The sequence below is a fragment of the Berghia stephanieae genome, chromosome 5 (genome assembly GCF_034508935.2).
Source record: "Berghia stephanieae isolate SIO BIC M18660-M18661 chromosome 5, UCSD_Bste_1.3, whole genome shotgun sequence".
Lineage (NCBI taxonomy): Eukaryota > Metazoa > Mollusca > Gastropoda > Nudibranchia > Aeolidiidae > Berghia > Berghia stephanieae.
In genome coordinates, this window is record NC_088364.1 from 43,049,664 (window position 1) to 43,073,869 (window position 24,206).

The 24,206-nt window shown below is 37.0% G+C and overlaps 1 protein-coding gene across 1 annotated transcript; it reads left to right on the forward strand.

The window, feature by feature from the left end:
* Nucleotides 1-3,315: 3,315 nt before the first annotated feature.
* On the forward strand, nt 3,316-22,594 carry LOC144972965 (uncharacterized). Its single transcript, XM_078914817.1, has 2 exons — nt 3,316-3,443; nt 21,706-22,594. Exons 1-2 carry the CDS (start codon nt 3,323-3,325, stop codon nt 22,494-22,496), a joined length of 912 nt encoding a protein of 303 aa, XP_078770943.1. The 5' UTR covers nt 3,316-3,322; the 3' UTR covers nt 22,497-22,594.
* Nucleotides 22,595-24,206: the final 1,612 nt, after the last annotated feature.

Sequence of the window (24,206 nt, forward strand, 5' to 3'; positions counted from 1 at the left end):
GATCACTCCACAGTTTGTAGTGTTTTATTTAAACTTGCTAAAACTCTGCACATATACTAAAACAATAGATTAAAAAGTCACGTTGTGACTCAGCAATCGCGTGAGGCAAGTTGGCAACCGTTTTCAGCACTTCAGCTGGAGGGTATTCCATAGTCGGCAGTGGAAGGAAAAAGAATACATGTGGGCGTCTGTTTTTGATGTGGGATGTTACTCTTGCTGTGTGTCCCTCGTATTTCTTGTGCCGATATCTTTGATGTCGTTTGAAGTTAAGGGAGAATTCTTTGTTATTGTTTTTAGCCAGTCATTTTTATGAGTAGTTCTCACTTATTTGTCTTAGTCAGACTATAAACGTTCCAGCTTACACATAGTTTTGTATGTTGATATGTTGTATCCGGCTGGCAATATTGTAAGTTTTTTAGGGGTATTTCTGTGGGGTTTGTTTTTTTTAATTTTTTTTTTTTTTTATTTTTTATTTTTTTTTTTTTTTTTTCGTTCTTGTTTTGGGCGGGTTTTTTTTTAGCTAAGCGCACAGCATCAATAAAAGCTCACAGTTATTCAAGACATTTGATGACAGACCAATGTTTTATTGAAAGAATGATAGAATTGAAATCGAACACCGCAAGGAAGAACTGCCCTACTGAGCTCCCCAGGAATGAATGGGTGACACTGAACAGAGCACGGGCAAAACTTGGGGGAAAAAAAGCTGGAAGCATGAATAAGTGGGGGGCTGGTTGAGACGAGCTCGTATACATGTTAATGCCCAGAGCAGACGATGGAGCTCTTAGAGAGAATGCCAGGACGGGCTCAGCTTCACTAATCATGACCTAAGAGTCTGCTCCCCATGCTGTGGAGTGGATTCGGGGTTGAAGCGACAAGCTATGATAATGACGCAAGGAAAGGATTGAAATAGCTTTTGTCCACCTTGAATAATTGGATAGGAAGCAATTGCTATAGTCCGTTTCACGCTGTAGAAACCGGGAAAAACTCCGGCTCCATGGGTCTATTGGTTCTGAAGGACAACATCACCCAGACATGATACGTCTTGATATCGTCAGTAACAATTCTATTTCATTTTTATTTAGTATTTGAACTACCTTTAATTCCGTTGGATTTTTTCATTTAAAAAAAAATAATTTCAGTTTAAAAATACATTCCATTAACAAGCATGTAATGCTCTTTAGATTGGTTCGATTATTTCTGAAGTTTCGTTTAATTGATTCATGAGAGCGGAATTGGGCTTTTGAATTTGACTTGTGTGGATAGGATAGTGCTGTTATTGTTCATAGTTTATTTGTTTCGTTCTCTTTGAGCCTTTTTTTTTTCTTTCTCTGTTTGTTTGGCGTTATTTTAAAAAAAATTTAAGTTCTTTTTTGTCGTTTTTCTATTACCTTTTTTTTGTTTTTGTTTTTGTTTTGTTTTTTCTTTAGTCAAATTTGTTTTTGTTTTTTTGACATCAAAGAAAGAGAAATAAGCGAGACGGAAAAATAATTAATTTTCATTTTAAATAATGTTATTGGTTAGTTTCATTGCTTTAAAATAATTTTTTTTTGGTTTCTTTTGTTCCATTAACAAGCATGTAATGTTCTTTAGATTGGTTCGATTATTTCTGAAGTTTAGTTTAACTGATTGATGAGAGCGGAATTGAGCTTTTGAATTTGACTTTGTGCGCGGAGAGGTGTTATTGTTATGTATTTATTTGTCATTTGTTCTGTCCTTTTTAGAAAAATAAAAGAATATTTTTTTTTTAATTGCTTTTGTTTGTTGTTGTTGTTGGTTTTTGTTTGTTTTTGTTGGATTTTTTTTTTTTTTGGTGTTTCTTTTGTTGTATACTTGTTTGTTTTTTTTTGGTTTGTTTTTTTTTTTTTTTGTTGTTTTTTTTTTTGGGGGGGGGGGGGTTGTGCTTTTTTGTGTGTTTTTAACAAAAACTGTTTTCATTTTTGGTCGTTTTCTCTTTTACATGAAAAGGGAGAAAATGCGATACGGAGAAAAACATGAGTTGGTCGTTGAGAAATTAAGTAACGTTAAATGTGGGAGGGTGGAAGGGGGGAGGGGGAGGGGGTGGTAGGACATGTGGCAGATGATGGATTGTTAGCTAAAAGTTTTTAACCAATTGTTACTTTATGAGTCTTTGAGAAAAGTAATGTAAATGTTGCTGCTCGAAGCTCGAAGAAATAGATAATAATGTGAAATTGAATGTAAGCTTCAATTAATTACAAAAACATATCATATGAACGTTTCGGGTTTCCCATTTTTCAACAAAACAGGATGAATGAAATACCACAGATGAATGAGATAATGTGGTAGTGGCGTAGTTCAACTACCCGAAACGTTAATTTGATATGTTTTTGTAATTAAATTGAAGCTTACATTAAATTTCACATTATTATCTATTTCTTTGAGAAAAGTAAAATCAAAGAAAAAAACTTCAAGTTTGACATTACATTTTGATCAAATGAACATGTATCCGGCAAAGGAGAGCGCAAACCATTTTTTGTTGTTAAAGATGGTCATTGTTATTAAAAGCAACTTGTCCCAAATTCTGCTTTTCAGATTAAATTTTTTTTTTTTAATTTAAAAAGGGAAAAAAATATGCCCTTCCGCCATGACATCATGTTATCTTCGCCTAGGCATTCCACGAAGGAATATAGATAATTCATCAAACAAGATGTCTGATGTCACCAGGAATCACCCATGTTGTCCAAGTGAGCAATTTGGGGGTTAATAATCTTGACCAAGGAAAAATATGAAAGTGCCTGAAGCGAGGCTTGAACCCGGTACCTTCTGCGTCATAGTGCAATGCCGTAACCGCCCTTAAAGTAAAAAAATAATATAAAACACTTTATCTATCTCCAAAGGTCTAAGTTGTGGGAAAACTGGAATAGCCTGGGCGTCAGCTGCAGTGCAGTACCACAAAGTGAGCAACATAACGAAGTCGACGGGGTGGGGAGTTGGTACCTTCTGGATAAAAAGAAAAAAACATATGGGACAGAGTGGCTCAGCGGTTCCGTTTTCGCTTCGTACCCGAAAGGTACCAAGTTCGATTACCCGCTGCGTTTATCAAGTCACCTCGCCCTAGCTCAATTTGCGGCCCTGCACTGCGGCTGACGCCTGGGTTATTCTAGTCTTCCCTTGGAATAGACCCTAGAGACAAATTTCTCCTATGGGGTGAATAAAGGGAACTTTATTTTCATTATTTTATTTTTTTTTCCCCACATTGTCCCCATCCGAATAGATAAGTGGAATCTGACATCACATTTACGATGTTTATTTAATGAATTTCTTACTGTTTGTATCTTCCTCAGTAAACATCCGACAGGCCACCATGTTTCCCCTCGTCTCACTCCTCATTCTTCTGGTTGGTGGTATCTTCTGTTTTATCGGACACTACAACAACAACAGGAAGATTTTGACCTTCGTGTCCGGGATTTTATTTGTTTTGTCAGGTAAGCAATACAAAATCGTGCCATAAAACAGAAATAATAAACATGACGAGAATCAAAAATTTTGAAACAATACACAGACGTGAAAACAATGACAGATCAGCCTCTTCACGCTAGAGCGCAACAAAGAAAACTAGGCGGCTGAAAAGATCCACTTTATTGAAAGAGCCAGCAAATTGAAAAAGATCACGAACTTGACGGAATAATGATCCAAAAATGCAAAGCAAATATCAGAGTACAATTGGAAAAGGCAAAATCACTTGAAAATCAAGACTTCCGTTGGTGACATTTCAACAAAACAAAAACACGGTGAAGAAATCAAGAAGTCTGTACAGAAGTGCATTGATCAAAACTACCTGGAAAAAATGGACAAGAATCTATACCGATGGTTCATGCAATAAAGAACACACGTGCGGGGGCCTGGGAGTGCACATCGAGTACACAAATGGTCAACAAAAGGAGATCAGCAAACCGATGGTACTCGCACTTCAATCTACAAGTCAGAGGCAGATGCAATCCATGAAGCTGTTAAGCAAATCCTCTCAGAAAATGAAAAACCAAGACACATAGTGATTTTAACAGATGCTAAGAAAATTCTGGAGGATATAATGATGTCCTTTGCGGATGATATAGACGCCTTGGTGGAAGACCTCATGAAGCTAAGCAAGTTTACCAACATTATACTGCAGTGGATTCCAGGACACTGTGGGATACTTGGAAATCAGATCGCTGACCAACTGGCAAAGGCAGGCAGTCGCATGCAGCAACCCTCCCCAATGTACTCAACAGGAGAAATTAACAAAATGGCCAAATTTATCCAGTCTCAGAGATGGAGAGAAAAGCACCAGAATACAACATGAATGACCCAATCAAGGTGCTCGACAGAAAGGAACAGGTCATCATCTTCAGACTGAGAACTGGACACAACCAGTTAAAGGAACATATGTGGAGGATGTCCAGAGCAGGTGCCTCGGACAATGTGACTGCGGACTTGAAAATGAAAAATGTCATCATGGCTGAATAGGAATTGTCAAGTACAACCATGTGAGAAGGAATTCTGCCTGACCAACCCATACGTTAAAGAAGCTGTACGGTTCTCAGTAGGACGACCTCAGGACCACTGTGGGCTTCCCATTCACCAGACCGGAATTGACCATGTGACGTGACGGGAAACGAAGAAGAAGAAATAATAAACATGACCTCTTCAAAAAGATCAAAATATATAACAAGGTCAAGCACTTCTTCAGTCTACTACAAAAATCAAAATTCAACGATGCCATCCGTTGCGTCCGAACATAAGAACATCAGGCTTTTCTGATTTTACGCAAATACTGTCGTTGTCTGGAAAACAAAACATATTATTTTAATTTTTTTTTTTTTGGCCGGAAAACTAATAATTCAAATATAGTTTGTAAAACAATGACTCTCGTCATGTCAATAAAAGTTCAAACCTGGGACTTTCTTGTTTGAGAGTTCTTGACGAGATAAAGATCGATATTTCAAGGACGAGTTTTCTGGCCATTTTTAATTTTTTTTGTTAATGGTGGATATATTTTTCGAGTAAGGCTGAATACGCCTTCACTCTCATTTTCCATGATTTTATCTATCGCAGCACCGCACCTATGGATTGGTAAAATTACGCCCCTCCTCTTTTGGTCAATAAATTGCGCAACCCCCCCCCCCCTCCCACCCCCACCCCCCGTTTATATTCCGCCCCCTCCCCCCTCTATTTATCAACACTAGACAGTATGTATTTCATTTTGTTTTCCGGAGATGTGTTCATCCGTTAGTATAGATAGTATGCAGATGACGTCACTCAGGCCTTTGTTATTATTTTTGCCATCCGTGTTTGTGAGTTGTTCTCACTAAACTGTATTAACCTGACTATAAACGTTCATTGGATACACAAAGTATTGTGTGTTGGTCCGTTATACTTCCGGATGGCAATGTTATGAGCTCTTAGCCAAGCGCATACTATCTATAGATAGTCAAAGTTGAGTCACCAGGTCTTTGTTATTGTTTTTTGCCATCCGCGTTTATGAGTAATGCTCACTGAACTGTATTAACCCGACTATAAACGTTCATGGATACACACAGTTTAGTGTGTTGCTCCGTTATACTTCCGGATGGCATTGTTATGAGCTTCTCAGCCAAGCGCATACTATCTATATAGCACTACAGTCAACAGCTTTAGACAACAATGACTTGCATACAGGAAATATAATAGATATCAGTCTTCATGGGCAATGGTCAACTCTAAGCTGACTTGCTGTTGTGTAGCACTAGAAGCACGGACTTAAACGACAACTCACTTTCTATTTTCTTTAGGCAATCGTTGCCTTGGAATTGTGACGTAATTTTAGGGGAGATATCAGGCTACACGTTAACCCTCTCCTTGCCATCTGCAGCAAAATCGTCACATTTGTTACGACACAATATGCATTTTTCTTATTCAGATTTATTTCCTACATCACAAACTTTGAAGAATGATCTTTGTTTAATTAATAGAAAAAAACAAAGTTGTTTTGTAAAGTGTCTTGTTTAAGTTTAAAAAATCAATTTTTCTTCTGGGAAAGCCTGCCATTTTGGGCAAATACTGAAAAGGATCAGTAAAGAGAGAGTTAATGATGTTTTAATTCTAAATATATGAACCTTTTTTTTTTAATTTGGCCGCAAAACTCGTCCTTCAAATACCGATCGATTTAAATAACTCTCATGTCATCAAATGTAAAAAAAACTCTCAAATCTGGGATATCAAGGTTTTTGTTGTCAAGATGAGGGTCATTTTAATCAATCCCCACATTTAACATGAAAATTTTTTGTCTCTTTAAGTGCTTGTACAAATCTGCTTGACTTTTCTAACTTATTAAATAGTGTTTTTCTATCAGAGAACGGTATGGTTTGTTCGCTATAGGACTAGATCATAGTTATTTCTCATTCTTTTTAAAAGGTGTAGCTGGTGGGTGGGATAATGGCTCAGGACCCTTGATGTAGATCATATTAATAATGGAAAGGTGTTCCCTAAATTATTGATAGTGTCTGACACTCTTTAGTCTTTACTTTGTATGATGATCATATCTTGTCTGGTAACATTGTCGCTATTGATGTTATGTTGTTGTTAATTTTGTTGCTGTTACCGCTTCTATTATTATTGTTATTGTTATATCTGCTGTTGGCAATGATGATGATGATGATGATGATGTTGGTGGTGGACGACGGAACGACGACGGCGACGACGATGATGATTGAGAGGATGATGGCGATGCTGCTAGTTTTGTTGTGGAAAATGATGATGATGATGATGATGATGATGATGATGATGATGATGATGATGATGATGATGATGATGATGATGATTAGGATTAAATGACAGCTGTTAAATCTTGCTTTACTTGAAAAAATATCGACGATTGTATCTGCGAGAAAGGTAGAGGGGTAAGGGAATTACACACTCTCGCACATATATACAGAGAGAGAGAGAGAGAGAGAGAGAGAGAGAGAGAGAGAGAAAGAAAGATAGATAGATGAAAGATAGATATATAGATAAATAGATAGATATAAATATAGATGAATAAATAGATAGATCGAGAGAGATAGAGAGAGAGAAAGAGAGAGACACAGAGAGAGAGAGAGAGAGAGAGAGAGAGAGAGAGAGAGAGAGAGAGAGAAAGAGAGAGGGTTGATAGAGAAATCAGTCGGGAAATAATTAAGGATAAGCAAAAAAGCAATAAGAGGAGATACACACAAAAAGGACATGTGTCTGACGTGTGAATAACTCCGCACCATAACGCACCATTACCCAATCAAAGCCATCACTCAAGGCTCATTGGTCACGCTCTTGATGCAAGTACCCAGGGGACCCTAGCCCGAGACGTCCGCCAATACTGTGACACGATGACAGCGCCATTACTTACACTCCCACCACCACCACCACCACCCACCCACCATCCTCTCCTCCTCCTCCTCGCTGCCGCCACAACAACCACCTGCATCCACAGCAGCGGCTACACTTGCAGCCGGAGTACTGTAACATGTTTGTTAATTTTACAAATACATAAAAACAAGTCACAGCGATTTGAAAACTGATTTGAAAAAATGAATCCAAAAAAAAAAAAACAAAAAAAAAAACATGCCAATTTTTTCTCTCTCTATAGTGCAAAAAGAAATAAACTTGAATTATGAAGAGGGTAGTTGATTCCACGTGGTTCATGCTATGGAGGTAAATCAATCATTATGAAACGCAGTAACCATAATGAAGAAGTAGATCTGCGCCATAGATAAATATTGTTCGGATATACATATCGTATCCAAATTTAGACAAGAAACTATTCTATCACAGAGAAGTAGTCACTACAGTCCTTGAACGAAGGTACGTGTTGTATCGCGATTACTGCTTGAATGATGAAAATAAAGTGCCATTGCCAAAAAGGTAGATGAAATGTCAGATTAAAGTAAATCCTAACGCCGCCCGACTCGGGTTAAAATTCGATCTGCAGTTGTTAATGAATCTATTAACGTCATAAAAGCAATGGAACGGTTCAATCGTTCACTAACAATACACATTTTTTTCATTTTAGCCAAAAACATTTACACTAAGTCATCATCATCCATCGTGGCTTGTACTCTTGAACACGTTTCTCCACAAATCACGATCCTTTCGGTGGGCATGAAATCTGCGTTGCTTTTAAAATCCCTTTTGGCCATTCATAGGTTATTTAGAAATGTCCGTCTTTATCTTCCTCTAGCTCTCTTTCCTTCGATCATCCCAGATGTTACAAATGTTTCTATTCCGTCTCTTCCCCACACATGTCCCAGAAACTGTGACTGCCTCTTTCTGTTGGTATCGATCAACATTCTTCCCTTTCTCACCTTCGCCAACACTACCTCGTTCGTATAATTGTCTGTCCAACGGTAACCTCAACATTCTACAGTACATCCACATCCAAATGCCTCTAACCTCCTCGTACATTTTTTGTCAAGCGCCCAGGTTTCACAACCGTACAAAAGGGTACTTATAACAAATGTTTCCACTACTTTCATTTCGGTCTTCAACTATAGGTTGTTGTTTGACATGTCACAGTCGAAGTATCGAATGATTAAAATACCCATCATCTTATCATAACCAGAGACTTTAAAGAGGGGAAAAGGTGAAAGATTTGAGATTGGGCTTTTATATGATCTTGTAGTATGACACTCACCCTTGAACCGGAAGGTCCAGGGGTTCGAGTCCCACTCTGAGTGGTGCATAATTGAGTCCTTGGAAAAGGCGCTTTAACTCATATTCTCTAACAAAACTCATGTTTAAAATGAGTACTTAGATGTTAACAGCGTTGTCTCTGTGGAAAAAAAATTAATTTCTTATAACGGGCGAACTGTCTCGTCCTATAGATTAAGTGTTTAGTAGGTGTTGCTCTCTCTCTATAAATGCTCACGTTAGAGGTCCTCTTAAAATCGACATTTGAAGCTATAGCTCTTAATTTTTTAGAAAAATTAAACAAAATCGTTTTGTCAGTGTTATCAGGGTCAGTCTTTTTATCTGATGGCTCTAGTAAATTGCATGTTATTTGAATATCTGGTAATTGTTCTGCAGTCCCAGGATCGAGTCCCTTGGGTATCGGTATCACAAAACCAAATGCATTAACTCTGTTTGTTTTACTCCAGTGTAACAGGATCGAGTACTTTCAAATTTGGAGTGGAAGTGCCAGATTTAATTTGTTCAAAACCGTGTGGTTTTAGATCGTGGTTTTCTTGTGGTATGACACACGGAAGGTCCTGGGTTCGAGTCCCGCTCTGAGCACAGTTGAGTCTTTGGAAAAGGCTCATTACTCATATCCTCTCATCGTACTGGCGTGTAAAATTAGTACTTAACAGCTTTGTCTCTGTCGGCAAAAATGTAATTTCGCCTAACAGGCTTCAAGTTCGTCCTACATGTTAAGTAATGCTGTTAGCTAGGGACCCCTTGTTAAGCAACTTGAGTACGTTCAGTGGATATTGCTCTATATAGATGCTCAAGATTTTTTATTTTTGTTGAATTAAGTTGCTATCTATCCATCTGTGCGTATAATATAGATCTCTACGATGCAGAGTACACTGTTTTGCGTTTCTTTTGTAAGTCTCGTATATGCGTGAAACTGGGTGAGGCTGATTTTTTTTTCTTTAAAAACCGTTTTTCTACCTCCCTCTCTCTCTCTCTCTCTCTCTTTCTCTCTCTCTCTCTCTCTCTCTCTCTCTCTCTCTCTCTCTCTCTCTCTCTCTCTCTCTACCCTTATTAGCTGAAAGTGCATTGCCTTATCATCTCTGTCATCTAGTCATCAGTGTAGTTTATTTACCATGTTGTAACTAAGGGATATGCACTATTCAGGAAGTTCCAGGTTTGAGAGTTATTGTGCTATGTGGTCTAGTGGTATGATACTTGCTTTCGGATCGGAAGGTCATGGGTCCGAGCCTCGCTCGGCACATAATTGAGTCCTTGGAAAAGACTCTTTACTCGCAATCTTTCACCGTACTCAGGTGTAAAATGAGTACCTGGTCGTCGACAGCAATGTCTCTGTCGGAAATTAAATGTAATATCGCCTATCAGGCGTCATGTCTCGTTCTATATGTTACTTACTGCTGTTGGTCAGGGACCTTTTGTAAAGCGCTTTGAGCACGTTTAGTGAATATTGCGCTATATAAAAGCTGAAATCTTTATTTTTATTGCCAAAATGAGGGTCGTTTAAATCGAAGGATGAGTTTTCTGGCCAATTTTTGAAAAAACTTGTTTTTCAAGAGTACGACAGATAACTGGTTAAATCACTTTCTGACTGATATCTTCCATAAGAGTCTTAGTCTGTAGTCAGTCGGAAAAGATTCTGAATCTATGACTGCCTTACTATTACAAAGGGCCTCACTTTTCATTTTTTCTTTTTGTTCAGAAAAATTCATGTTCACATTTCTAATGAATTAAGAGGAACCCCAACTTGTCAAATCTCCTAAACTTAGCACGTAAAGCAATTGTCAGGACACTTGAAAGAAGTGTCAAATTCACAACTTTTTAAATAGAATGAGAGTCATTAATTTGATTTATTGGTATTGTTTGGAGGTTTAAAAATTCTAGCCAAATTTAGAAAGGTGATTTAGCAGTTTACTGCCAAATCGTAAATCTGTCAAATCTTACTTTGAGTCTAGTCTATGTCTTCTGTAAGCTCTGACGGGGCTTTTACCAAAGGGGAGATAATATAATATTTTACCATTACCATTCATTGAGAAGAAATCTCACAGAGTGACTGGGAAAACTCTACGTCTTCTATACTTTTTCTGACGGGCTTTTAGGCATTGGTGAACTCTTACCATTAATCTGTTACAGGCGGGGTTTGACTTTACTTTAATTAAGAAATCAAACCTTGACCTCTTTAGCTTGTAGGCAGTAACAGCTAAGCGATTCTGAATTCTACGTTTGCGAAAATAGAGTTTTAAGCGTATTTTGAAATAGGCTGATAGATCGACAAGATATTTACATCAAATAGTAATAAAAACCAAGGTCTTTAGATGAAACAGCCCGCTCTAAACTACGGATTCTCCATTCTTTACAATATTTCGGTTGCCTCCCAACCTGTCAAGTTAACATCAAAGCCATTTCATTCAGTGAATATCGCTTGTTAGGCTTCCTTTTTGTACTAGGGATTTTTTTACAAATCTACCGCTGTCTATACCCAATACACTTATCCAAAGACTTCTACATTCTCATCCATCTGGTCACTTACCTTGCCGAGTATTGTTTAACTTTGATACTGGTGGTTGAATAGAAGAGTCAAAAATTAACAAGGCAGCGTGGCACAGCAGTACGGTCTCTGCTTCGTACCTGAACGGTGCCGAGTTCAATTAGCCGCTGCTCTGTAAGGCCTTGAGCAAGTCACCTTGCCCTTGCTCACTTTGCGGCGCTGCACTGCGGCGGACGCCTGAGTTATTCCAGTCTTCCCTTGGAATAGACCCCAGAGACAATTTTCCCCTATGGGATGAATAAAGGGAATTTTATATTTTGTTTATTTTATTAAAGAAATTCGATTACACTCGGGACCGATTACTGTCCCGTTTTCTTCCGCGACGAGTACTCTACTAAACTAGGCTATCACGATTTCCAGCGAGATTTTAGTTGCCGAATATATGGATGAATACTATAGAAGCGGCACCCACAGGTTATTCATGAATACGTCTGCATAAAAAAAAAAGCAAAAGGAATCTCAAAATCAAATTTTCCTCTGAAGTTTTTCAAAGCAAGCATTTAGAAAAATGGATGGATGACATGATAATTTTGCAACCAAACGTAACTTTTACCATAAATTCATAAATTTGACATCGGGTCTGTAATATTCATGCACAACACCGGATCAAAAGTTTAAAACACTTAGTAGTACTCACACACCGGATCAGGTGGCCGACTACTTTTGTATGCGGAACCAGACCGGGAGACCACGAGATAAGAAAGGTCAATATTTTCACCTAGGTTTATGTCAGATTGGCGTTTGATATTTCATCAATGAGACAAAACTGTTGTACATAATGTTTTCTTTATATTTAACGGTGATGTTTGACTTCGATGAAAATATTATAATCAAGAAACAAGTTGACGACTTCCTACGATGCCATGTTTGCAAACGGATACTCAGGATTCATTCAGTAAAAAAAAAACTCCCAACAAATCTTAATAATTTTTGCCAGAACCTCGTCCTAATATCACTAATAATAATAAAATATATGATAATAATAATAATAATAATAATAATAATAATAATAATAATAATAATAATAATAATAATAATAATAATAATAATAATAATAATAATAATCAAAAAGAAGAAATGAAATGGAAAAGAAAGTAAAGAAATCAGTTCAGCCATAAAAGGGTTAAGAGGAAGTGACTACATTGGTACACTCCTACAAAATTACTTTTTTTTATTTTTTGGCCATAAAACTTATCAAGGTTTTGCGCTTAGCCAAAATGCTCACACCATTCGCCAGCCAGAAATAAGGTACCAACACACAAAACTATGTTTACCCTTGAACGTAAATAGTCTGATTATAACAGTTTAGTGAGAACTACTCATAAAAATGGCTGACGTAAACGTTATTCTATATAGATAGTTCGAAGATGACGTCACTCAGGCCTTTGTTATTGTTTTTGCCATCCGCGTTTGTGAGTTGTTCTCACTAAACTGTATTAACCAGACTATAAAAGTTCATGGTTACATAGAGTTTGTGTGTTGGTCCGTTATACTTCCGGATGGCAATGTTGTGAACTCCTTGGCCAAGCGCATTCTATCTATAGATAGTTCGAAGATGACGTCACTCAGGTCTTTGTTATAGTTTTTTGCCATCCGCGTTTATGAGTAATGCTCACTGAACTGTATTAACCCGACTATAAACCTTCATGGATACACACGGTTTTGTGTGTTGGTCTGTTATACTTCCGGATGGCAATGTTATGAACTTCTTAGCCAAGCGGATACTATCTATATGGGCTTCAATTATCCATCGATTCAAATGACGATCAAGATGTCATTGGGTCTCAAACCTGGCATTTCGTGGAAATCTTTGGTCTAAGGGCTAACCCACACCGGAGACTGACTCCGACGACCCGGCATTGCCGTCCTCCTGCCGCCGTCTTCCGGATATAGACGTCGCGTATGGAAAAAAATACAAAGAATAAAGAGATGAGCCGATATACCCACTTATACCAAGCACCCGACTTCCTCTGCCATTTTTTTTTTTGGGGGGGGGGGGGGGGGGGGGGGGTTCGAGCTTGGTCTCGCGGCCGGGCCCGACGTCTTTATCCGGGTCGTCGGAATCAGTCTCCGGCGTTGGTTCGCCTTTAATACTTTTATAGATAGTATGCAGATGACGTCACTCAGGCCTTTGTTATTGTTTTTGCCATCCGCGTTTGTGAGTTGTTCTCACTAAACTGTATTAACCAGACTATAAAAGTTCATGGTTACACAGAGTTTGTGTGTTGGTCCGTTATACTTCCGGATGGCAATGTTGTGAACTCCTTGGCCAAGCGCATTCTAGGCAAAAACAATAACAAAGACCTGAGTGACGTCATCTGCATACAATCTATAGATAGAATGCGCTTGGCCAAGGAGTTCACAACATTGCCATCCGGAAGTATAACGGACCAACACACAAACTCTGTGTAACCATGAACTTGTATAGTCTGGTTAATACAGTTTAGTGAGAACAACTCACAAACGCGGATGGCAAAAACAATAACAAAGGCCTGAGTGACGTCATCTGCATACTATCTATAGATAGAATGAAATTATGAAATTGACGTCACTCATCTGTTTGTTATTGTTTATTATCCATACATTTTATGAGTAGTTCTCACTGAATTGCATTAATCAGACTATAAACGTTTAGGTTACACATAGTTTTGTGTGTTGGTACGTTATATTCGGCTGGCGAAATGAGAGTTTTTTTTGTTTTCTTTTTTTATAAACGCACAGCATCAATACAAGCTGAGGGGCGTTTTAATTGTTCGAAATTTGAAGCAAACGTTTACTGGCCAAAATGAAAGCAAAAACGCGTTTTGTGGGAACTTGGCAATACAGAATAACTTAAATGAAAGTGAGTACGACAGACGGGTCAGGACTCGGATGGATGTTGGAAAGTCGGATGGACGGGCGGCGGGTGTTTGACGGGAGTGTTTTAGGAGAGAAAACAATTAGATGGGTTATGTCCCTTTGGGCTTTTACTGTAAATGGATATGGTTACATTACGGTGTAATGGAAGGAGGAAGAAATGGATTGGGAGGAGGAAGACGGTTGGGGGGGGGGGGGGGGGGGGGTTGAGGGGGCAAGGGAGGGGAGTGGGGATGGGAAGGCTGGTGGAATACAATGTGAAGAGATGGAGAGGAAAATGAGAGAGGGAATAGGTGATGAAAAAGTGAAGATAGATAGATAGATAGATAGATAGATAGATAGATAGATAGATAGATAGATAGATAGATAGATAGATAGATAGATAGATAGATAGATAGATAGATAGATAAAGAGTGAGAGAGAGAGGTAGATATATATATATATATATATATATATATATATATATATATATATATATATATATATTATATATATATATATATATAGATAGATAGATAGAGGAGAGAGAGAGAGAGAGAGAGAGAGAGAGAGAGAGAGAGAGAGAGAGAGAGAGAGAGAGAGAGAGAGAGAGTTTGAAATTTAATTATTGTATTGAATGGCCCATGACTTAATCACAAAAGAACAAAATACAAACAAGTAATTCATCCTGAATATAAAATTAATCACACAAAATATTATTACCGTAACTTCTTAATAGTTGAAACAAGCGCTACTAAATGAGGAACCCGCTCAAAGCTGTATACTCTGTCATGATGAAAATTAATTTATAGCCACAAGGATGAAGTAGTCCTTTAGAGCTATTCGGCCCATAGAGTCGGAGCTTATCCCTGTTTCTATAGCGTGAAACGGACAATAGTAATCGCTTGCTACCCTTTGGATAGGACAATAGTATGTCGACAATTACTTGCCACCAGATCTAATTGACCCAGCTACCCAATCACTGCTGGATGGACAGAGGGGGTCAGAAAAAATCTCGACTACACCCAGGATCGATCTAGGTCCCTTTGCGTGTGAAGCAAGTGCTCTACCAACTGAGCTATCGAGACCGCCTATAGATAGTTCGAAGATGACGTCACTCATGTCTTTGTTATTGTTTTTTGCCATCCGCGTTTATGAGTAATGCTCACTGAACTGTATTAACCTGACTATAAACGTTGATGGATACACACAGTTTTGTGTGTTGGTCCGTTATACTTCCGGATGGCAATGTTATGAGCTTCTTAGTCAATCGTATATTATCTATAGATAGTATGCAGATGACGTCACTCAGGCCTTTGTTATTGTTTTTGCCATCCGCGTTTGTGAGTTGTTCTCACTAAACTGTATTAACCAGACTATAAAAGTTCATGGTTACACAGAGTTTGTGTGTTGGTCCGTTATACTTCCGGATGGCAATGTTGTGAACTCCTTGGTCACAACATTGCCATCCGGAAGTTTAACGGACCAACACACAAACTCTGTGTAACCATGAACTTTTATAGTCTGGTTAATACAGTTTAGTGAGAACAACTCACAAACGCGGATGGCAAAAACAATAACAAAGGCCTGAGTGACGTCATCTGCATACTATCTATAGCGGAAAGAAATGGTGTGTATTTCATTTAAACACATAGATACCATCAATACACAAATGCCATGTTTACCGACTTGACATTGAACACCCACATACGGAACGGGCCCCTTAGTTTCATGTCTCCATATTTTAATTTTAGTCTTCGGTAATACTAGTTTGCTAGAAGCTATGGACTCTCTTCAACAGAGAGAATGTATAAAATATTTAGTCGATCTGTTTTGTTAGTAATGTAATAATGTTTTTCTATTGATTTTTTTTTTGTTGGCTGAAGAAGGGGTGTGAGCCCGAAACGTTCAGTGTTTGGTATTTTGTTCTGTTTTAAAGCTGTTATATTCATTTTGTTTATTACTTTTTACGTCGTACATATTAAATGGTGTTGACTTGAGACCCCTGGTAAAGCCCTTTGAGCACATTTAATATTGCTGTACATGAAATCGCATTTTTTATAAATACTAATTCAATTTGTTGAATGGGTAACCCGAGAAATTCTATAAACTGGGAAATTCCATAACCAAATACATACATTGAATGATCAACCGCTCTCTATTGAAAATAAAGTACAGGTAAAAGATAGAAGAGCTTAAATTTTGCGTTTTGTTGCACAAGATCTTGTTCAATGTTGACGTATACTGGAAAAACAGATTTTTGTTCATTTTCATTATAAAGTCTTTAGTTCAAAAATAAAAAACTTTGAAGAATTCTCAGGTTTAAAAGTTTTGGTTGATTTTGTAATCGATTGAGTCTTCTCCATTAATATTCTTTGTCCATGTCGGGACATATTTTCGTATTCTGAAAAAAAACCAGGTTTTTTAAAACTCGTCCTTCAAATATCGATCTGTTACAATGACCCTCTTCTTATCAAAAACTCTCAAAACTGGGACTTCACCAACATTCATTTTCATTTCTTTCTATCGGTAATAATGAAAAATGAAAAAGAAAACTGACGATTTAGCATTGGTATAATTGCAGAAAGATTCTCTCACAGGTTCAAAAACTTTTGGTCAATTTTGTACTTTATCCACTGTTTATCGTCACTTAAAAAAAAAGCTTGTACTAGCATACTTTTTATGATATATCGTCAGTTTCTTTGTTTATTTTTCATTATTTATTACTTGTAAATGAATTAAAAAGATACTTTTCCACAGTTTTTTAAATGTCTTTCTTATTGCAGTCTGTTTGTCGCGAATTTTACGAAAACGACCTTTTGGCACAAACTCTATTGATATTACTAAAACTCTTGTGCTAAAAACAAAATAATGTGTTTTGTTAATGCACGGCCGTGGAATGAGTGACAGAGCTTTGGAGAAATGGCTTCTTTCTGTTCTCACCTTGAGAAAAAAACATTAAGTAAATTCTTTATTCTGTTACATTTTACACCTCCTCGCTTATTCATCCCTCTCTTTATATCTCTTACGACTTACCCTGCGCCATAATTTAACATACACAAACATTCACTCACACACACACAGAGACACATACATGCGCTCAGAAATACAAACATACATTCAAACACGCAAACCCCAACTTTGGAATTGTGTTTTAAAGGCTTTTCCTCCTATTATTGTTAATGTTGCCACCCTTTTAACATGAGACATTCCGTGGTTTTAGCGCCAATAAACTGTTTTAAAGAGCCAATTCTCTCAACCAAGTAGATTAAATTTGGACAACTCTTATGTTGTTTTGATTAGATTTTTGTATTGTATAGTAAACAGCTTTTATTCTGTGCAATATGTATATATATGTATATATATATATATATATATATATATATATATATATATATATATATATATATATATATGTTATATTATATATATATATATATATATATATATATATATATATATATATATATATATATTGCACAGAATAAAAGCTGTTTACTGCACAATACAGAAATCTAATCCAAACAACATAAGAGCATATATATATATATATATATATATATATATATATATATATATATATATATATATATTATATATATGTACATGATGATAAGTCCATCAACTCAAAATGTATGATTCAGGTGTTGAATAAACTTTGAACTTAATTTCTATTGTTGTAATAAGCAATATATTATTGCTTTACATTATACATTATATTAGAGGGGGAAGCGTGGCTCAGTGGTACGGTCTTTGCTTCCTACCCGAAAGGTACCGAGTTCAATCACCGCCGCTGCGTTGTGTGGCCTTGAGCAAGTCACCTCGTCCTAGCTCACTTTGCGGCGCTGCTCTGCGGCTGACGCCTGGGTTATTCCAGTCTTCCCTTGGAATAGACCCTAAAGACAAATTTCCCCTTTGAGATGAATAACCTGAATTTTAGTTATGTTATTTTATTTTTATTATTTTTTCTACTTCGTAAGAGAGCTCCACAGACCTCTTTTGGGCCGGAGAGATATTTTCTGCATTTAAAATATTATATATTTCGCTCACATATTGTAGAATTCTTTCCCAATGTTAAGAACTGGGGAATGGTTCATATATTAACTTATAAAAATTTATTGTATATAAAATGATGAGAGGAACGACTAACTGGTAAAGATTTAATGCAAGTACTCCCACGATGTTGTCATACTCGCTAACCGTAAGGTTGACACACAACTGACGTGCTAACAATGATGGCGTCTGATTTGACAAAACAAATTAAATTTGTCGATAAAATCATCACGATGTCTAGTCAATCTCACAATACACGCAAACCATCTTCATATCAATTGTAAAGACCATGCAAAATTTGGTGACGATTGGTCCAGTGGTTTCAGAACCTTAGTGTTACAAAAAATCCAATTTGCCAGATATAACATAACATAACATATATATGCCAAATATTTCAAACTCATTGTCCCTCATCAAATTTCAAGAAGTTTATTATCTACCAAATAATTAGCACCAAAGTTGAAACGAAGTTCAACATCCGAATTTCAAAATGCATCACTAAACTTTTTGCTGTTGAAAAGCTATAGATACGGGGGCAATGGCATAGACACCGGCAGAAAAAGTATTTGCGTGGAGAGATACCTGTATATTAAGTCACTTAAGAAAGTTCAACTTGATTTTTGCACGAATTATCATGTTGATTGCCAATCCAATTCAAAATAGTTGCAGCTTCATGTAATGAAGATTGACGAAACTAGGTGTGTACATATATGCAGGTCTGACATCCAAACTCAATTATGGGTCTTGTTTAATATTGTTGTAATGGATAATATGCTGCATCATTAGTTGAGATTTCCATTACAACAATGAGCCCATAAGGAAATGGATTATAAGACCTGCAAATAAGTGGACGTCGGGTGGAAATAATGTCGCGTACCTTGTGTCAAAACAAGCACAATGTGGTGTCGTAGTTTTAAGCTTGGCGATTGTGTCGCAGTAAGCCATTTCAGAGATTTCATCACGTACCGATAAAAAAAATCTTATAAAAGCTCTTCATATTTTTGTCGACGAGACACCTAATAAAACTGTATGTAGACGTTATTATTAACTCGGTTTGTTGAACACCTAACCTTATCGCACATTGAATAACGATGTTAAAATGAAGCCTATGGTCTTTTTTTGTTTGTTTTTGTTTTTGTTTTGTTGGATTCTTTTAGTTGTTTGTTAAAAATTATTTTTAACAATATTTTTTGTTTGACGTTTTTTTATTTATCAAGGAGCCACTTTTGACATTGCCAACATAAAAAAGAATATGAATGAATGGTTTCTAGCAAACATTAGGAAGAACTGTTTTTATGGACCACTTGGTTCACCGACGATTCACATTGTTTTGTCTAACTGGAAATATCAATTTTCAATGTCATTCATTGGCCAAAGGATCATCTAACGTGATCAATAAGTGTAAAAAGAAAAAGGGTGGGTGGACATAAGCGCTCATGGCATCTTCGGGCCAAGTTGGTACTATGAATGGAATGGAGGGATATAAACAGTTTTATGCAGATCGATATGTCAAGGTATTGAGTCAGTTGTTGGCGGACTTTGAAAATGTCGTGCAGCAAAGAATCACAAAATGGTTTATGCAGGATGGTGCAGCTCCTCCCACTGCAAAACATTCTTTGATCTGAATCCAAGCTCATTTTGTAGATCTTGTCAAGTCGTTGTACGGAGCATCCTTGGGCCCTTCACAGATCCCATTTGAACCCTCTAGTTGTTGTTTTTTTTATCTTTGGAATTATTTAAACGACCATATGTTAGGTGCAAGATTCTAGAGCCTTGTAAATTTAAAAATCGAGTGGAGCGAGTAAAGAAGATTATTGGCCCACAGCTTTGTGAGAAAGACACACATCATTTCATTACGAGAACGCCAACAGTGCTGAACACAAAGGAGATTACATCGAAGACCTCATTTCTACACTTCTAGTGATTAATTGGATAGGGTTTTTCTGTTAAAACCTGTCTAAATATTTTTTTTCCAATTGTTGCTAAAGAAAACGTGTTGTTTGTTTAACAGATTGTGTGATATTGGATATCTTCAATAGGACATTGAGGTATATACCCCCAGTATGCCTTCTCCTTTCACCATCTCAGCACTCCCAAAAGAGCTCTTATGTGTTTTACCCAAAGAAGAGGCGTGGATACCATTTTTGCATATTTGATGAGTTCCCCTTATCGTCGCCTGATTTCATTGGTTGATTCTTACCGCCACTTCGGTCTCCCGCCCTCGATTTGATTTTCCCTACACTAACGCAATTTACCCCACTTTTTCCCCTTCCATTTTGGATTCATTGGAAGCGTGTCAAATGTGTGTGCGTTTTACTCCTGCTGAAATGAGATTTCTCGATTTTTGCCGCGTCAAAATTATGTAGCTATCGCCATTATAGATGCTTGATATCTTCTTCTTCTTCTTCTTCTTCTTCTTCTTCTTCTTCTTCTTCTTCTTCTTCTTCTTCTTCTTCTTCTTCTTCTTCTTCTTTTTTGAGACTTAAGTAGGTTTGATAAGCTACATTCATCATTCTTGACGAGACATAATTTTTCAAATCAAAAATCAATTTCTAGTATCTACGAGTAATTTGGGATCATCTTGACAAAATACCGCATTGAGACGCGAGTCACATTATATAAGCTACAGATCGCTATGAATGGAGAAGGTTTAGTAAAGGGATAATGGCGGCATTCAGAGGACAAAACCCATAATATAATAGATCACATGCATTTGCCATTAGTTGTTATTCGCAACTGCTGCTTTAGCCTAAAAAAAAAAAGAGAACACAGTTTAAAACTTGTGCTCCATTTGAAGTCAAGGGTATTATGTCGGGTTTAAAGTAATAAAAAGGTGTTTATAAAGCAGTGCTCGACTAAACAGATGAGAACATAAATACTAAAAATCATCCCTAAAAATCCGTTTGCCTCCACTGGTGATCGTTTTCGAGACCACCGGATTACTACGCATTTATCTGGAGATCCGAGGTTCGATCCCCATTCGAGACAGGCTCATTTTGGGGATTTTTTTTAAAAATAAGAGAAGTCTGCCTTCAGTCCCAGTTTGAGAGTTTTTACCTAGATGAGTTTCATTTAAATCGATCGATATTTGAAAAACGAGTTTTGTAGCCAAATTTTTACGTCCGTTTTTTTATAGAGTAAGGCAATAATTAACTGTTTAAAAAGGAATCTTAAGCCTTTGTTACAAGCGTCAAATAGAATAAATTCCCTCATTGAGAAGATTACCGTTAATTTCTTAAACTTGACCAAAACAAAACAAAAAAAGAACGAAAGAAAAGAAAATCAAACAACAACAACAACAATAAAACCACAAAATACGTTATCGATCGTTTTGATATTAAACTCAATTTCTTCATTTCGACATAATGTTCCCATATTAATAGACCTGATAACCGATAACCGATCGCAATTATAGGCTTGATTTAACATTCATTGTTGCAATAGAGAATGTTGTGGTTTGGTTTGAAAGTATTTCCATTACAACAATAAGCCCATGACCATTTGAATTATCAGACCTGCAAATAAGTACACGTCGTTCCTACATAACACCAGATTGACACACTTGGACACAAACACCAACCATCCAATGAAATTATCTTATCTGTTTCCATCCCCAGGTCTATGTATTCTGGTGGGAATTATCCTCTACATCGGCAGCATCACGGGCGAGGTCGGCAACAAGCCCAGGGCGTCCATTGAAAAACCCAAGTTCGAATACGAATACGGATCTTCATTTTTCATGTCCGTCGGGTCTTTCGTCCTGACGGAACTTTCTGGAGTCTTCTCCGTTTATCTATACATCTCCAAACATAAACACTCTCAGAAACTGAAACAGAGACACGCTCTGAACAAGTCGGAGAATTACCACAACGATCGGAACCACGGAGGAGGAGGTGGTGTTGGTGGTGGTGGTTTAGTCGTAAGCGATGGAGGAGGAGGAAGAGGAGGAGCACCAGGAGGAGCAGGAGGAGGTGGGTGGGGGAGTAATTCATCACGACACAATGTACGACGTAGTGGTCCTCGGGAAAACTCATGCGACCGTTCCCAGTCGTGGGATCGGTCGCGCGACCCTTCTACAAGTCGCTCTGAAAGTTATTTTACATACACACCTATTTCCGATAGCGCCTCCCATGAACTTTCAAACTACGGAGGCGGAGGGTTTACAAGGGAGAATACAAACAACACCATATCCACCACAGCGGAGCTTCATGCTCCCTCCAATACTGGAAAGGAGAATTGCTTTTCGTCCACATCAGCAACAGCACCCAACGCAAACGTTAACATGTCATCTTCTACAACACATGTCGTGTACGCGCCACAGACTTGTACGAATACATTACGATCTAGTCCACCTCTCCCTCCTAATATGCCATCTATAGATATTGTTCGGCGGACAACGCCAGTCTGATGATAATAATTAATAAATGTTAATAATAATAATAATAATTAATTACATAATATAATTATTTATATGAAATCGTGATGTCAATTAATATAACACAATCGTCAATATCATTATATAGCCATGGTGTTTAATTTATTATTCGTTTATTTATTCATTCACATTTTTATCAATCATGATATTGAATACAAATGCTTCCGCTTTAGCTCGAATAAATCATTCATGCGTGTCATTCTTTCTACGAATGTGTCGTTAACAGTTTATCAATCATAAAATGATTATGCATAACAAATTCATTGCATTTTCTTTAAAACATAATATTATCACACACTTTTCTTTTGTGAATGACAAAATCCAAATATTATACCAAATAGTTTATGCCAGATACTGATGCTATACGTTCAGGTAACTAATCACAACATCCGCCAGCCAAGTTAAACATACTAACACACAAAACTCTGTATAACCTTTAACGTGTATTGTTCAATTGATATGATTTAGTAATAATTAATCACTAACAGACTGTATAAAAATTAATAACAAAGAGCTGAGTGACGTCAACTTCGTTCCTTCTATTGATGTTATGCGTTGATTCAAAGAACGCATAACTTCCGCCATTCTATCTAAAGAACGAAGGTGACGTCACTTAGGCCTTTGTAATTGTTTTATTTTGCCATCCATGTTAATTCTCATTAAACAGTATTAACCAGACTATAAACGTTCAACGTTACACATATTTTTGTCTGTTGGTCCGTTCTATTTCCGGATGGCAATGTTGTGGTGTTTTTTAGCCAGGCGTACAGCATCTATAGGCTAAAGCATTATGTTTACTTTGATAGTTTTGTGGGGTTTGATTTTGTATGCTTGTTATCTAATTGCTTGTTTGTTTGTTTTTAAATTATTTTTTTTTTCATTTTCATTTCAACTAGAAATGACAAATTTTGTGACTATTCAAATTATGTTATGTTATGTTATGTTATTTTGAAAGACTATGTGGAACACCATGATGTATTTTAAAGAGTAATACATGTTAATCTACTTCTGCTACTATGCCATCATTGTAAATAATATTATGCTGTATGACACGACACTGTTATGTATGACGTAATCTAAATATTTTTGATGGGCGGATTTAAATTGACGTCATGATGTAAAGATAATTATTCTCTCTAAAATCCGGGCATACTCTGGAAAAGGACATTTAAACAAGTTTTGGCCACAAGTGTCGTCCTTCAAATTATTTAATAGATCGATATTCGGAAATCGATAGACATTTGAAGGACTTGTTTGCTTGGCGTTTTTCCATAATACGACAGAATAAGTGGATATAAATCCTGCTGTGTCGTTTCGCTACAATACGTCTAAATGGCGTAGAATTGTCTAAAAGGGATGAATCTGTCCATACTGCCATACACTGATCAAAGCCACTTTTTTAAAATATCAATAATTTATCCAGAATACGATTTAATAATACAGTCCCGCCCTTGTCAAAAATCATAAATCTGTAACTTATCTTCCGTAGGAACCGAAAAAGAAAATCAACTAAGCAAAATTATCGCTTGAAAGTAATGTGTATTGTAATCACGTGACTTCACTCCATCAGTCTAGAGATGACATTAATCCAAGCACCGCCCACCAACCATCGAGTTTGACGTGTTTATTGTCAATAAAATGTTATTATTCTTGGATGTCGAAAAATATTAAAACGTGAAACTA

What these genes read in the sequence shown, in the direction of transcription:
- LOC144972965 (XM_078914817.1), top strand. Translation starts at nt 3,323, where the DNA reads ATGTTTCCCCTCGTCTCACTCCTCATTCTTCTGGTTGGTGGTATCTTC. An exon ending in GATTTTATTTGTTTTGTCAG is followed by an intron (nt 3,444 to 21,705) that starts GTAAGCAATACA and finishes TTCCATCCCCAG; the next exon opens with GTCTATGTATTCTGGTGGGA.